Source organism: Nematolebias whitei, chromosome 9 (genome assembly GCF_014905685.2).
Source record: "Nematolebias whitei isolate Nwh7 chromosome 9, NemWhi1, whole genome shotgun sequence".
Taxonomy (NCBI): Eukaryota; Metazoa; Chordata; class Actinopteri; order Cyprinodontiformes; family Rivulidae; genus Nematolebias; species Nematolebias whitei.
The window spans coordinates 15,263,354-15,279,392 of NC_056506.1; the positions used below are offsets into that span (position 1 = coordinate 15,263,354).

The window sequence follows — 16,039 nt, forward strand, 5'->3', positions numbered from 1 at the left end:
ATGGATGGATGGATGGATGGATGGATGGATGGATGGATGGATGGATGGATGCTTTATCCTGCAGCACTGAGCCAAATATACTATTTCCTTTAGGTCCGAGATTTTGTGTGATAATGGATGCATGGAGCTGCATCAGTAATTGTTTAATAAATTGTATTGCAGCTGTCTCAAGCATGATCTAACTGAATCCTACCCTCCCTCAATCATCCATCCATTATCTTTGACCCGCTTATTCCATTTTGGGTCACGGGGGTCGCTGGTGCCCATGTCCAGCAATCATTGTACAAGGGGCGGGGTACACCCTGGACAGGTTGCAAGTCCATCACAGGCTCCCTAAATCAAAGTTACTGAATTAATATAGAAAGCAGAGTACATGTCCTTGTAGGTTTTATGTGCTTTAATATATTTTGTTTCATACAAAAAATAAAAAAACTCTGAATTTTTATAAAACAACTGTTGCTCGCTTTTTTAATCAAAAATAACCAGAGAACAGATGCTACGCCGTTTCATCCAGATATAAGTGAATACACAAAATAAAACTTTCATTTAAACACAGAACAAAGTCCTGTCAAAATGTACAACTTTTGTACACACTTGCACTCTTATGTAATAGACTGCGAGTGCCATATAAAACTTCCCTCATGAGGGTTCTGAAAGATCCAGTTCCTCAATTAGTAAGCTTCGACTGCTCCAGCTGAAACTGTATCAGCGGATCACCACACCTCAGAAAAGGTGATCCCTGAAGCTGAAAACTGAGCCTGTGTCAGGAATATTTATGTCATGCTCCTTGAGCAGCTGCTGAGCCCGATGCTAATGAGACTTGGAGCAAAGAATGACAACAGTTTTATGAAAGGCAAACACAAAGACCATATTAACAGACTCTCTCGCACACATCTGTATGTATCTCATTTTCTTGAGCTAAAGCAGATTTGCTCATAAAAATGAAGAGTGCCTCTTAAAATTAGCTCTTTTTTAAAAAAAAAAACTGCATCAAAGGTCATGCATGGCCGGTTACTGTCTGTAAGGACAAATGGCAAAGGGCTTCCCACAATGAGAGGACTTGTGGCAATGTGTGTGCAGTTACATTAGCAGTGTTGCCGGCATAAAACAAGAATGGGGATTATAAGTACTGAATGGAGAGCAGTAAGGATCAAACATTAGCATTAATTAAGATGGATGAAGAGTCTACACTTCATCCCATCCATCCATCCATCCATTATCTTTACCCACTTCTTCCTTTTTAGGTCATGGGGTCGCTGGTGCCCATATCTAGGCATCACTGTGCAAGAGACGGGGTACTCCCTGGACAGGTCTCCAGTCCATCACAAGGACACATAGAGACAAACAACCATTCATGCTATCACTCTCACCTAGAGACAATTTAGAGTTACCAATCAGTTTATCCATCCATCCATTGTCTTTTACCTGCTTCTTCCTTTTTAGGTCATGGGGTCGCTGGTGCCCATGTCCAGCAATCACTGTGCGAGGGGCGGGGTACACCCTGGACGGGTCTCCCGTCCATCACAGGGACACATAGAGACAAACAACCATTCACTCTCTCACTCACAGCTAGAGACAATTTAGAGTTACCAATCAGTCTAACATGTATGTTTGTGGTCTGTGGGAGGAAACCGGAGTACCTGGAGAAAAACCCTGCATGCACAGAGAGAAAATGCAAACTTCACCCAGAAAGGCCCCAGGCCAGGATTTGAACCCGCGACCTTCTCGCTGAGAGGCAGCAGCTGTAACAACTGTGCCACCGTGTCACCACCGTTAAAACGATTAGTGGCTTTTTTTAAAGTTGAGACACAAGTTCCTACATTACAAAGGCTTCCAAAGAGAAACTGCTGCACCATGGGCGAACATGACAACATTTCACCACATAAATGGATGGAGTCAAACACAAACAACTCTGTTGTGATGGTATCGTCATCATTGAGTACTTCGAACCTCATACGTGAATATTAAAACAAACACAACAGTAGTTGAAGGGCTGTGAAGGAAAATGACCTTTTGTAATGCAATGATTAACACACAAACAGAAATGTAGCAACACCAAAAACTAGTACGGTAAAGCTGAGTAATGATGAGGACAAACATTTATCTCAAACCGATCAAGATAAACCATGATGGTATTTTAGCCACAACCACACAGTCCTAACTTGCAGTTGTTATTGCTTCATAAGAGAACTGTTTAAATAATGGAAAGGCCAAGAGCTCCTTCAAGGAAACGACATAGTTGTAGCCGCTTTGGTCAAACCTTAAAAAGTACCGGTATGTTATGAGCGATGTCTTGAGATATTGTGAGATGTCACATTAAAGTGATCTCATGAACTGTAACAACACTGTGTGTGATTTAACTTGTACTGTGTGTAGTGAATGACTCAGTTAGGACAAGACCACATTTAGGCTCATTATCTGTAATATTGACCGAGTTAAAGCTCATGTTTGTGTTGGCTAATGCTTTTAAGATGTGGTGGCCATAGTTAACTGAAATGCCTTGAAAAGTTAATCACTTGTAGATTTACAACCAATGATACGTTTCTAAAAGTTTAATTATCCATCCAGTGGTTCATGAGGTATTTGATAACCGATTATTGAACGGTCAATGCTAACATTTTAAGAAATGACCTTGTCCAATGAGTGGCATCACCTGGAGTACGTGTTATACATGAAACCCAGCGACTACCACTCCAAATTAAGAAACGCAGGAACAATGTAAGACATAAAGTATTAATTAAGGATGAGGGGAAGGAATAAATAAGTTTATACTTCTTCCAGCTAAGTTAAGTCAGGTCCTCTGGATGGTTTCTTCTTGTTGAAATGTTTCGTCTTTCATCCAAAAGACTTCTTCAGTCTGAGGAGCTGCAACAAACTTAGTCTTATAAACAGCACCTTCACATAGTGGGTCAACCAGTTTAATGGTGCTCAGATGGTTTCTGGAGTCCGCCCTCTCCCCCACCAACACGTCTGAGGCAGTCATGGCCAAAGTGGTTCCAAATGTCCTGATTCATGCTAAATAATCCAAATCAACAAAGTTATGTCAGGTCCTCTGGACGGTTTCTTTTTCTTGAGATGGGTTATTGAGCATGAACTTTGATATTTTGAACCACCTTGGTCATGGCTGCCTCAAATAAGGCGGAGGGGGAGATGGCGGACTCCAGAAACCATCTGAGCACCATTAAACTGGTTGACTCACTATGTGAAGGTGCTATATATAAGACTAAGTTTGTTGCAGCTACTCAGACTGAAGAAGTCCTTAGGATGAAAAACGAAACATTTCAACCAAAAGAAACCGTCCAGAGGACCTGACTCAACTTTGTTGAATTTTTCTACCTGGAGTATTGAGCATGAAAAAGAAAGTTTATATACTTCTTCCTTCTCCTTTTCTAACAGATAAAAACACTGACACGTTCTTTAGTTATTCACTCGTTAGTTTATTTATTTAATTTTTGGGGGAGTGGTATCTTTAGCATATGCTTCTACTTTTGTACAGGTCTATTTGTGTATTTTTATTAATTTTTTTTTTAATTGTCATTTTTGTGGTAAGGCAACTTTAACCAGTTCGGGGAAAAATAGCGCAATCTCAAGAAATTCTAATATAATTTTTTTTGTTTTTGTTTATTTTGTTGTTAAATGTGAGTTGGCTTTAGCAGCAATCTTGTACTGGATTAGCACAAAATGGTAATCGGCTGTAAAGATTCAGACAATGATTATTTCCTGAAAGTTTCAACAAGATCCGCCCAGCGGTTCGTGATATTTTGCTGACAGACAGACCGACACAGACAAAAACACTGTCGCTCCAGCAGAAATGTGATGAGTTCATCAAGACCGAAGACATCCAGCAAGAATAAACTCTGTTCTCCAACACGCTTCCTTTGTAGTGATTCACGTAAGCTGCAGTAAGACGCTCGGCTCAGCGGCTCATAAAGTTAAAGAGCAGCGCAAATGGAACAACGAACTGTTGTGAAAACACGAGTGTACTTTAGGATTATAGATAAAAAGCAACAACTTCCCTTCCCATCTAAAAATACCACCTCCAGGACACGAGGGAGAAACAAACTTCACCACAAACTTAACATTTCCTACATGAGTTGTTAATGTCTGTCAAAACATTGCAAACTGGTTTGTTTGTTCCCATCACTGACCCTGCTGATGTTTTCCACAGGATCCAGTCAGCAGAGCTCACACAGGGCAGCTGAAGTGAAATCTTCTAGCCCCCTCTCCTGGCCTTGGGCAACTAATGCAAGAAAGCAACAACTCGAGCCACTTTCTCCTATTTTCCCAGTACCTGTCAGTCCAACACCCAGCCACAAGTATGAAGTCACCAGCCTAAGAGCTTATTAAATAAGATGACGGCACTACTTTGACTGTTTTTAGGACGTTTGACCTGAAAAACAATTCATCCAGGATGACTGAGAACGTACACAAACATGGAATCACCACCTTCGTAGGAAGAAGAACAATTTACAGGTATGATCTAAAAGTATTTAAGTCAGGAGCTGACTGTTCTGGTTTTGTGAATATATCAATATAATAATATAGTATTATCGTACTTTAGATAACTTGTGTTACACGGGGTTTCAGTTTTGATATCCTGCTATTCAAGACTTAAACGTTTAATATTTCTGAGTTTGTGTTTTATTCCCCACCGTTAAACATCATCTTTTATACATTAACAGGTTTGTACATTGGTGCATTGTTGCTACCTGTAAACCTTTGTAAAATATTTGTAAAGTAATTGTATTTTCTCAGGATAAAAAAAAAACCTGCCAACTACTACTTTGCTCTCAAACATGGTTCAGTTTTATATTAATTAGAAACGTTAATTATAGATGTGTCTGTGTATTTTTAACATGGACATACTGCTTATTGTTTGTCATCAAAATGTTATTCATGTTATGTTAATCATATTCCCTGAATATGATTGTCAACGAGACTATTAAACTTGATATAGTTTCCTGTTGTGGCAATAGTTCAGACAGGGCAGAGGTTTACAACCTGCAGCTCTGGAGCCACATGTGGCCCTTTACTCACTCTACAGTAACTCCTTGTAATTAAACTAACAAGTACATTTTTCATAAACTGACAATAGGAAACAATATTAATGTATGTATTTAAACACGTAACATGTTACAGTCATTTCTCTAACAGAATGACACTAATAATGCATAAAGGTTATCTGTGTGAACTGACGTTTACAGAAAATGGTGAGTACATCAGTTAGTGTTTCCCCACCATTATCCAAGGAGGGAGCCCCGCCCTGTCCACAGAACTCACTGTCCTGCCTACAGGATCCTCTCGCCAAAAGTTTGCCTGCTTCCAGACTTAGCCACAGGATAAGTGACTTCAACCTAGCATTAGTAATGTAGCGCTCTGCTACCACCCTGCCCAACAAGCACCCTGCCAAGACCAGTAATCTAGGAGAAACGCTGACTCATCACTTCTTTACCAGAATGAGCTGAAAGGGACTCGTTTTCACTAGAATGTGTTTGAAACTCAATGATCAAACAGGTCACTTGTTGAGCCTGTTCTCCATTTTAGTAATAAAACTTTTTCACAAAGCAAATGTGCCAGAAAATTAAAATTTTTTTCTAATTATTTAATTTAAGGCAAATTGTTGTTTTTTTTCCGGCTGCTCCTGCTTCAGGGGTCGCCACAGCAAACTAACTCACACGAAGACTTGGTGATTGATTTTACGCAGGATGCCCTTCCTGACTCGGCCATAGACCACCATGGGCAGCTGTGGCTGAGTGGTTAGAGCAGTCGTCCTCCAATGCAAGAGTTGGGGGTTCAATTCCACCAACAGTCACATGTTGAAGTGTCCCTGGGCAAGACCCCTCATAGCCTCTGATGTGTGTCCATCAGTGTATGAATGTGATAAATCTCTGATTAGTCTCTTTAGAATGATTTGTTCAGATTTGTAGAGATCTAGTATAGAGCTGTATGAATGGGTAAATGAGGCACAGATTGTGTAAAGATCTTTGAGTGTCTTCATAAGTTAGAAAGTTGCTGTATAAGTACAGTCCATTTACACCGAGCTACCACAGCCTCTGTGGAGCAGAGAGCTGCCATCTGAGGTGCCCGGGGGAGCAGATGGTGGGGGTTAAGGGCCTTGCTCAAGGGCCCAGAGTGGGGCAAATGAGGGTGGAGGCAGTTGTGGGTGCTTCACCTTTCTCACCCACATTTTGATGTCAGTCCAGGGAGTTGAACCATCGATCTTCCGATCACAGGCCCCCCTTCTCTAACCTCTGCGCCACCACTCCCCACCATTTAAGGCAAATCGTTGAAAATGCAAAATGGCAGTTTTCCTGGTTTATTTTGAATTATAAATTAGAAAGCATTAAAATATGTTGCTGAGTACAGACAGTTGTAAAATTGTGAAAAAATGAACGCTTGCCTAAAGTAAACGTTTGTCAGGTTAGATACTTAAACTTTTAAAGGTTTTCCTGACGGCTCGGCTGGTTTGAGTTCCCGTGATGTCACAAAAAGAAGCAGTGTGTTTGAGGTGTGCCTTAAGTCATCGAAAGTTGTGCCTCCAATCTTCCAAAGCCATCATCACCATCATCACCACCATCATCATCATCATCACCACCATCATCATCACCATCATCACCATCATCATCATCACCATCATCATCATCACCATCATCAGACCTTTCCCCATATTGTTCAAAGAAGTTTTTTTTTTCACTTGAGACTTTTGAAGAAAGTAATTTTTTTAAATCCTCTCATTTTCCCCCTCATAATTTAGGCATTTAGCAAATTAAGTTATTGTAAATCTTTTTAATGTCTATTTTAGTCTGATTTAATGCCTGACAGTAAATTTAAAAAATGGCTGTAATCGTGGGGCTGCCGGTTCAAGCCCAGGTTGTGTCAGGAAGGGCCAAATCTTTCATGTTTGTGGCGACCCCTTGTCTTTTTATTCACTGCATGTAATCATGTGGTCCAACCTCTATGTAGTATATTTTAAAAATTAAGTTTTTAAGATACAAGGAGATTTTGTGGCTGCGTGCAAACTTCATTTAGTAGGAAAAGTGGCTGACATGACTCTTTAAAAGTTTAATTTCCCCTATTTCAGTTTCTGCAACTTGGCAGCCTTATGCAAGACCAAGTGAACATTGTAGTGCCTATATTCTTTTTTTATTTACAGCTAATGTAAACACTTAACATTTAGCAAATTTGGTTTTTCAAAAAAGAAAATCTGCAGGAAGAAATAAAAAGAGATTGAAAACACGACAATTTTTTTCCAAACTGTTTTCTATTTTACACACTCGTCCAGAACAGAAAAAAACTGATTTGATAGGATTTTCAAGATTGTTTAGGAACCCTGGTTCTAAAATGCACAAGTAAGCAGCACCCACAGTCACAAAGTATTGGCGTAAGGGGTGAACCAGAATAAAGTTTAACAAGGTTCAACAAACCGAGACGATAAAGGTTAAAAAAGAAAAACAAATGAATCATGAGTAAAAAGCAGAAGTTCATGTTTGAGAGAAATCTGCTGAAGGAAATGAACTTTCCATCCCCAACACCAAACAAAACCACCATTACAGGCTCAAACAGGAGAAAACAACAAGGAATGTGTTATTCAGGAAAATACACGGTGTCTCTTAAACATTCAACCTGTTCCCCCCACAGATATCAGCTCAGTGACTGTTTTTCAATCTTTACGGTGGAAATTTAAAAACTGTCGCTCACAAGGCTTCAACCTGCTCAACAGTTCTGCCAAGTGGTAAATTAAGTTGAAATCTGTTACTAAATCAAAATAGGTTGTACAAAAACAGTGCAATCTGCTATTCAATGTAATAACTATGATTTTTCTGCCAAAATAATAACAAAAAAAACAATTTTTTAAACTGTAAAAGAATAAAACTGCTTAATAAAAGTTTCTTTCTGAACTACTTCTCTGGCCGTTTTAAGCATTCTGAATGTGTCGAACAGGAAACGCATATTTATGATCATAATTCAAACACATGGCTGTTTTCTACAGAAGTGAAAAGCTGTCGCTGTAAAACGCTGAAAGCTCCACGTGATCATAAGATAGGAGATGGATTAAGTGGAAATTACTAAATGACATTTCCTCTTGCTTTCAAAGCAGATGAAGAAAAAAAGCAAAAAGACTGATGCAGCTTTAGTCACTTCGTGTTGCCCAAGCACAGGGCTGTCGATACTTCTCCGTACATTAGACAGCTAAAAGGGAGTGTCCAAAAGTTTCTCACAGAGTGTCAGAGAAAACCTGATCACGACGTGCCCGAGGCAAAGGAAAATAAATTCAGCTTTGTTGTAGAAACGAGCTGTGTATGGCACACAAGACGTATTCATTTCATACGTTTTACTACAAAAGAAAAAAAACTGGCACAAAATAAAGCACAGAGCAGAGCACAGACAGATCTCAGACACATCTTCACAATAAAAACAGATAAGAGATGGAATGAATGGTGCAATCAAAAAAAAAAAATAGAAATAAAAAGCCACCACAAATATTCAGACTGGAGGTGTAACTTACGAGGCTTCTGACCCCAAACGTAGAGCTGCAGCTTCTCAGAAGAGTAGTAAATAAAGACCAGGACCAGCATGGGACACAGGACAAAGAGCAGCTTGTGTGTCGGCTTCATGGCACCATTCAGGTCATCACCTGCAAATAACGAGTCGAGAGAGGACAGGGTTTTATTTGCACACCCCCTAACAGAGAAGACCATGCTGCAGCAGCTGAACGACGAGCGACACAACTAACAAGGTGATGCATGGGTGTGGGATGGTGTGTAAAAAAACTGGAGTCAAATGGGAGGTAGCAGAGCGACCAGGAGGGGAACATGACACCTGCTGAGGAGCCACGACGATGTTCTGTAAGCATCACCCTCCCTCCCTGAGGACTGCACAATGCTGCACGGAACATCAAATCACGGTTTAACAACTTTCTCTGGCTCTTTTTCTGGCTTTTCCATTAAAAACAATTAAGACCTTTTACGTGAGGTTCTGCCTCAAGAGGAGTTCAAGTATCTCGGGGGTTTGTTCACGAGCGAGGGAAGAATGGAGCGTGAGACTGACAGATCGGTGCGGCATCTGCAGTATTGCGGACTCTGTGCCGGTCCGTTGTGGTGAAGAGAGAGCTGAGCTGTAAGGCAAAGGTCTCTGTTTACCAGTCAGTCTATATATACCCTCACCTATGGTCATGAGCTCTGCATGGTGACTGAAAGAATGAGATTGTGGATACAGGGGGTTGAAATGAGTGTCAGAGGATTTTGGTCAGAGGTTATGGAATTATGGATATATTATTACATGTGCTTTCCTTTAAAACAAACAACCAAGTTGTCTCTCCAAACACTCTCTTATCCTGCCCAGGGACTTTATCTGTGAAGACCAGGAGGGCCATGTGAGACTGCAGCTGGCTTCGAGAACACCCACTGAAACCTTGTCAAGCTGATAAGGAAATAAAAAGCGAGCAGACATTACAGCAGTTGCAGATCACTGTGGCCGGGCTTCAGGTGTATACGATTAATGCACATTGATGTGAACTGTTACAGTATCTGTCCATGCAAGTGAAATTGTGTCGGAGATAAATCACCTGCCGTGTGTGAGTGTGGTTCTTTTGAGCAAACATCATTTAGAACATTTTCCTCAAACACTGAGTTTCCTCTGCAGGGCAGCTGGACTCTCCCTTAGAGACGGGGGGAGAAGTTCAGTTATCAGGAGAGACTCGGAGTAGAACCGCTGCTCCTCCACTAGTGTTGTAGTACTCGAGACCGGTCTTGGTCTTGTCTCGGCCTCAACTTCATTTGGTCTCAATCTTGTCTCTGTCTCGGACATTGAGGACTTGGGATTTTATTTCAAGACCACAACTGTGGAAATATGACTAAACTGCCAGAATATTGTCCAGTTTATCTGTTCACTTGTTTTATTGGATACAAAACGTACTGGTTCAAATCCAAGAGATAACACGACCCCTTGCTAAATACATGTTTTTGTTACCGCTGTCATGTCCACCCCCTTTCACTCACACGTGTTTCTGTACCAACAGAACAATACAGACAACAGAACGTAACGTCGCAACCAGGGGTGAAAGTAAGCCGGTACGGTCGAGTACTGTGTACCACTAAAAGATTCTGCACCAGTATGCAGTACCTGGAACAGACGGGAGCAGGTGTCTGCTGTAAAGCCTCATTCAGAACCAGTCACAGCTGCACTTTGGGTCAGAATAGATTCTCCAACAATAATCAGTCTAACCCACGACTTAATCAGTTAATAAATAGCTTTTTTTTTTCTCATTTCAATTTTTTTCTGAACAGTTCGTGCTGGAGCCTCGTTTCTCTACCGCAGTGAAGTTAGTTTTACGTTGGACGTTCGAGCTCGAGTCTTCAGCGGTGTGTTCTTCTCGTTTGATCCGAAGCAGGCAGTCTGATTTCAGTCAGCTGCGTTCAGTCTGTCCCTCCTCCGAGACGTAATGGTTCGCTTAGGGACCGTCAACAAATTACTGAACCAAACACTCTTCAGAAACAATTAATATAATTTACATCATTTGACCCACTGACACAAAACTAATGTTAAACTACTCTAATTGACCTGACACACAAGTCACCATCATTTATTTCTTATTTTAAAGCATTATATAATTAGTTATTGAGCAAAAAACATGATTTTTGAACAAATAAATTATGAAAAATTAGAAAATGCTTTAAAAAGAGAAATAAATGAGGGTGCCTCGTCTGTCAGGTCTAGTAGAGAAGTTTAATATAAGTTTTGTGTCAGTGGGTCACATGACATGAAAATGATTGAGCAAAAACCACTGAATGTCTGATTTCTTTCGTATGTAGCTTTGAAAATTTATTTAAAAAAAAAACCCTGATATATTCATTCAAAAGTAAACTTAAAGTTGCAGTATGTAACTTTTATTTTTTTTTTAAATGTACATATGTTTTTTACATTTTTGTTAAAACTGTCAATATGTCATGACAGTATAAGACAGATAATCTGTGAAAACATTGAGCTCCAAGACTTGAGGTCTTGGTCTCGACTTGGTCTCGGACCCCAAAAGTCTTGGTCTTGTCTCGAGACACTCAGGGCTTGGTCTTGATTAGGAATTGCGACCACCCGGGCTCTCATTTCCCCTCCAACTCATGACCCATCCATCCCACCTCTATCTGTGGCTCTATTTGACCATTTTGAACCCATCACTCTATCTTCTCTAGAGCAGGTCATGTGCAGCTTGAAACCTTCTGGTTCCCCCTTTGATGTGGTCCCCCCTCGACTACTAAAGGAGGTTTTTCCAACTCTAGGTCCGTCCATTCTTGCCATAGTAAACAGTAGTTTATCCACTGGCGTGGTGCCAAAAAAATTTAAACATGCTGCTGTCCAGCCTCTCCTGAAAAAAACAGACCTTCACCCCTCAGTCGTTTCCAACTTCAGGCCTGTCTCCAAACTCCCATTTGTTTCTAAACTATTGGAGAAAATAGTTGAGTCCCAGTTGAAGTGCTTCCTGGAGGATCACGGCATCTTAGAGCTATTCCAATCTGGCTTTAAACCTCTCCATAGCACTGAAACTGCCCTACTGCCCTGTCTAAAAAAGATAAATCTGGTCCTCTGAACATTCAAAAAAACAAAACAAAGCAAATCAACAAAAAAATGTAGAAACGTTTCGTCTCTCATCCGAGAGACTTCCTCAGTCTGAGGAGCTGTATACAGCTCAGTCTCTTAAATAGCACCTTCTCAGAGTGGATCAACCAGTTTGCTGCTGACAACCAAAACCAGCTGATCACATGGATCATTAGCACCTGATGGCTGTTTACTGTTCACAGAGGGCTGAGTGATACTAGCAATCACAGCATTGTAAGAGGGGGACAGTTGAACCCGGAGGCCTCCACCCCTGTTTAATGATGGACGATTTCTTTTCACAAAGATGGCCTCCTTTACTCCTCTCTCAAACCATCGTTCCTCTCTGTCCAGGATGTGAACATCTTCATCCCTGAAAGAGTGACCGCTGGCCTGGAGATGAGTGTAGACCGCAGAGTCCTGGCCTGATGATGTTGATCTTCTGTTCTGGTCCATCCTTTTGGCCAGTGGCTGTTTTGTTTCCCCGATGTAAGACTGATCACCCTCCTGACACTGAACAGCATACACAACATTGCTCTGTTTGTGCCGGGGGACTGGATCTTTGGGATGAACCAGTCTTTGCCGTAATGTATTTTGGGGTTTAAAAGCCACTGGGACGTTATGTTTAGAAAATAAACGTCTCAGTTTCTCTGATACTCCCTCAACATACGGAATGACCACTGATCTGGGTCTGGGTTCCTCCTTTTCACCTGATGGCTGACTGGAGTCCTGTTTGGGTTTCTTCTCTGCTTTCAGGAAGGCCCAGTTAGGATATCCACATTGCTCTAGAGCCTGTTTTGTGTGGGATTTCTCCTTCTGCCTGGCTCCTGAGCTAGTGGGGATGCTGTCTGCTCTGTGGTACAGAGTCCTGATGACTCATAACTTGTGCTCCAATGGGTGATGGGAGTCAAACTGCAAATACTGGTCTGTGTGGGTGGGTTTGCGGTACACCTCAGTTTGCAAATGTTCTCTATCAGAGACTGAGACCTCACAGTCCAAGAAAGCCAACCTGCCATTTTTTACATCTTCTCGTGTGAACTTGATGTATTTATCCACAGAGTTGATGTGGTCAGTAAAATGTTGGACTTCCTGAGATTTAATTTTAACCCAGGTGTCGTCAACATACCTGAACCAATGACTTGGTGGTGTCCCTGAAAAGACTCTTGGGGCTCCGGGCCTGTGGGCAGCTGTGTGTCTGTGGCTCCGGTCCTCCCTATGTTGCCATTGTGTCCTGGGGGGGCGGGTCTGTGGGCCCCCGCGTCCACTATTGGGCATTCTTTTGGAGAAATCTGGTGGTGGTGGGCGTGCTTGCGCGGGTGTTTGGATTCAGGTGTTTTGACAGATGCACGCTAGGTTGGGTAGTGGTGAAAGCTAGATGATTCCTTGTGCGATGTCGAATGTTTTGTGGTGATATTGTGGGTGGCATTGTGCTGTGCATGTTGTTTTGTCGTGGTGGTCTCTCGTCTTATCTATTTCTCTTTTATTATTTATTTATTCTTCTTTCTTCTCTTTCTTTAAAAAAAAAATTTGAGCGATGATGATAAGTTCATTGAAACACTTCACAATGTTTCTACACTTAAACTGAGCTCAAAAAAAAAAAAAGCATCTTTAGGTTCACTGATAAAATTTTGGGACACATTATTAGTATCCTCAAATGAACCTAGTAGACTTTGGGTTCATCGGGTGTTTCAGACATAGCACTACTACCACGATGGCTTAGTGGTTAGCCTGGAATCTCACAACAAGAAGGTCTTGGGTTCAATTATGGGTTTGGACTAGGGGGTCTTTTTGTGTGGTGTTTTCATGTTCTCCTTGTGTATGAATGGGTCTTCTCCGTGTACGCCGGTGTCCTCCCACAGTCCAAAAACATGTACTTTAGGCCGCGTTCAGGTCCAGGCCTCCCTTGCAAAAGAAATCTGTGATCTCAGTGGGATTTACCTGATTAAATAAAGGTTAATAAAAATAAAAACTACCCAAAGAAGGACAAGCCACTGGCTTAGACTACGGAGCCCCAGAGGGGACATGGGGGATTTTTTTTCGTTTTGCATTCCCACACAAAAATTATTGTGTTTCCTCGCAATGCTGTACTGTATGTAGTGTTACCTCACAGACAACAGCAACAATGGAACAGACGTATTTGAGGTTCATGGAGTTTGTGCCTTGGTGCTATATAAATAAACTGAATTGAATTTTGAAATCAGCCTTAAATAGAAGGATATCCAGTGTGTGCTGCAGTGGTAAAATTAGTTTTACGTTGGATAATTCACGTTCATGCTCCGTGGATTCAGCGGTGGCTTCCTCGTTCGAGCCGCCGCAGACGGTTTGACTTCCTTCAGCTGATCTGTCTGTCACTCCGAGGAGCAATGGTTCTCTTAGGGCCCGTCAACAAATTACCGTATTTTCGGAGTATTTGTCAAAGCAGCACTAATTATCATCATCGCTCCTCGGAGGAGGGACAGACTGAGAGCAGCTGAACGACATCAGGCTGCCTGCGTCGGCTCGAACGAGGAAGTCACCGCTGAATCCACGGAGCATGAACGTGAAATATCCAACGTAAAACTAATTTTACCTCTGCAGCACACACTGGATATCCTTATATTTAAGGCTGATTTCAAAATAAAACTCCATGAACCTCAAATATGGGTGTCTGTTCCATTGTTGCTGTTGTCTGTGAGAACAAAAAAGGTTAAATCATGTCATGTGGACCAGTTTGTTTGAGGGAGGAACGTTTGTTGTCTGTCAGGTAACATTACATACAGTACAGTACTGCGTGGGAATGCAAAAGAAAAAAAATCCCCCATGTCCCCTCCGGGGCTCAGACAACTGGATTGATGTCATAGAATTGGTTTGATCAATTTCCTTACAATGTTAAAACTGTTTGTAAAGAAATGGATGTTTTGTGGCTTGAAAATGTGCCAATGGACTGCCAGCGACAGGCTGACAATAAACTTGTAACATCTATCACCATGAAACACCAGGTTAAATGTATTTATGTTTAAACAGAAGAAAATTGTAAAAGTATTTGGCAATTGACTACTTATATGTAAGAGCTAGAACCCAGCCAATGTGAACATTTTGGCAATCACCATTATTGATATTGGGAGGGGAAGGATAATGCTGATAACAGATATAATGGCTGAATTTTTTTTATCTTTGTCCACCCAAGAATCTAAGTTAACAGCTACTTTTAAAGCTGTTTTAACACTTGAAATCTTGAAACATCTTCCTAACGTGCGTTCACATTTTCTGTCCTCCACTATTCACCATGAAGTTATCAAGTTTTACAAAAATATAAATTAAACAAAGAAACGCTCTTCCGTGTTCATTGTTTAAATAGTCAGTCACGTATGGTGAAGGTCTAATTAGTAGTGACCTACTACTGTTTGAACAGCCTAACAGTAGGCTGTTTTATTTGTACAGAAGTACTGGAACTACCGTATTTCAGACAAACAATGCATTTCATTGAGGACGACAACCATAACGTTACTAACACTGATACTGTATATATTTTAACTCTACGTCAGATTTATTGTTCTGGATTAAGGTGACCAGATTTATGACATTAAATCTCCAGCTCGGAGACAAAAAGGGAATAAAATATATCAAGATGAAATTAGGAACAGGGACATGTACGTTTCATTTATGTTTACATTTTTATTCACGTTCAAACAATAAAAATCAAATGTAGCAGCAGGAATGTATCTCTCAACACAAATTTCCTAAGAGTAATAAAACAAATTACTTTAATAGTAGTAGCAATGGTGTCAGAAGCATTTGTAATGTGGGGGGGGTCTGGGGGTCCCCCCTCAGAAAATTCTGAATAAAGTAGATCCCATTTCCTGCATTCTGATGTATTTTAACGGGTTGATACGTTTACCTCCATAAGTAAACAGTGGATTCAGTAACTATTTTAGAGAGCACGGTGGTTTGAGTATTCTCCCATTAATCAAGTGGAATGGATTTGTTCATGAAGAAATAGAAACGGAGCTGGGTGAACTAAAATGGTTCTGCGAGGCCTCCTCTGTCTGAAGAGCCATCAGCCGTGGTACCATGAAGGTCTGGATAGAATAAGATCAGAAAATGTTATGTACAGATAATAGTAAAGTGAAATACTTCAAACACAAGAAGAAATAAGACACAATTTAGTAATATCTACTTGTTCGCTTTATTTGCTCTTCCACTTATTTCATCTTGTCACTCAAAAAACTTCCTCTAATTATTTAACTAGTTTCCTCCTCCACTGACAAAATGCCAATAATCCTATTTTTTAGCAAAAAAAACTACATTTATTTGGAGCTCCAAACTCATAGAACAGAAGAAATGCACATTTAAGTAGATGATCTCTCGCTCATCATTTTCTTTCAGGTCTTGCTTCATTCAGTTTCCATTACTGATCACCATCACTGATCACCATCACTGATCACTATCCTGATCACCATCACTGATCACTATC

The 16,039-nt window shown here is 40.9% G+C and overlaps 1 protein-coding gene across 1 annotated transcript in view; it reads right to left on the reverse strand.

Moving 5' to 3' along the window:
• Positions 1–16,039, reverse strand: part of st3gal3b (ST3 beta-galactoside alpha-2,3-sialyltransferase 3b) — a 111,352-nt gene that overhangs the window by 94,776 nt on the left and 537 nt on the right. Inside the window, exon 2 of the mRNA XM_037682009.1 lies at positions 8,507–8,635. Coding sequence (XP_037537937.1) covers positions 8,507–8,635 — 129 coding nt within the window. The remainder of the gene's footprint in view (positions 1–8,506; positions 8,636–16,039) is intronic.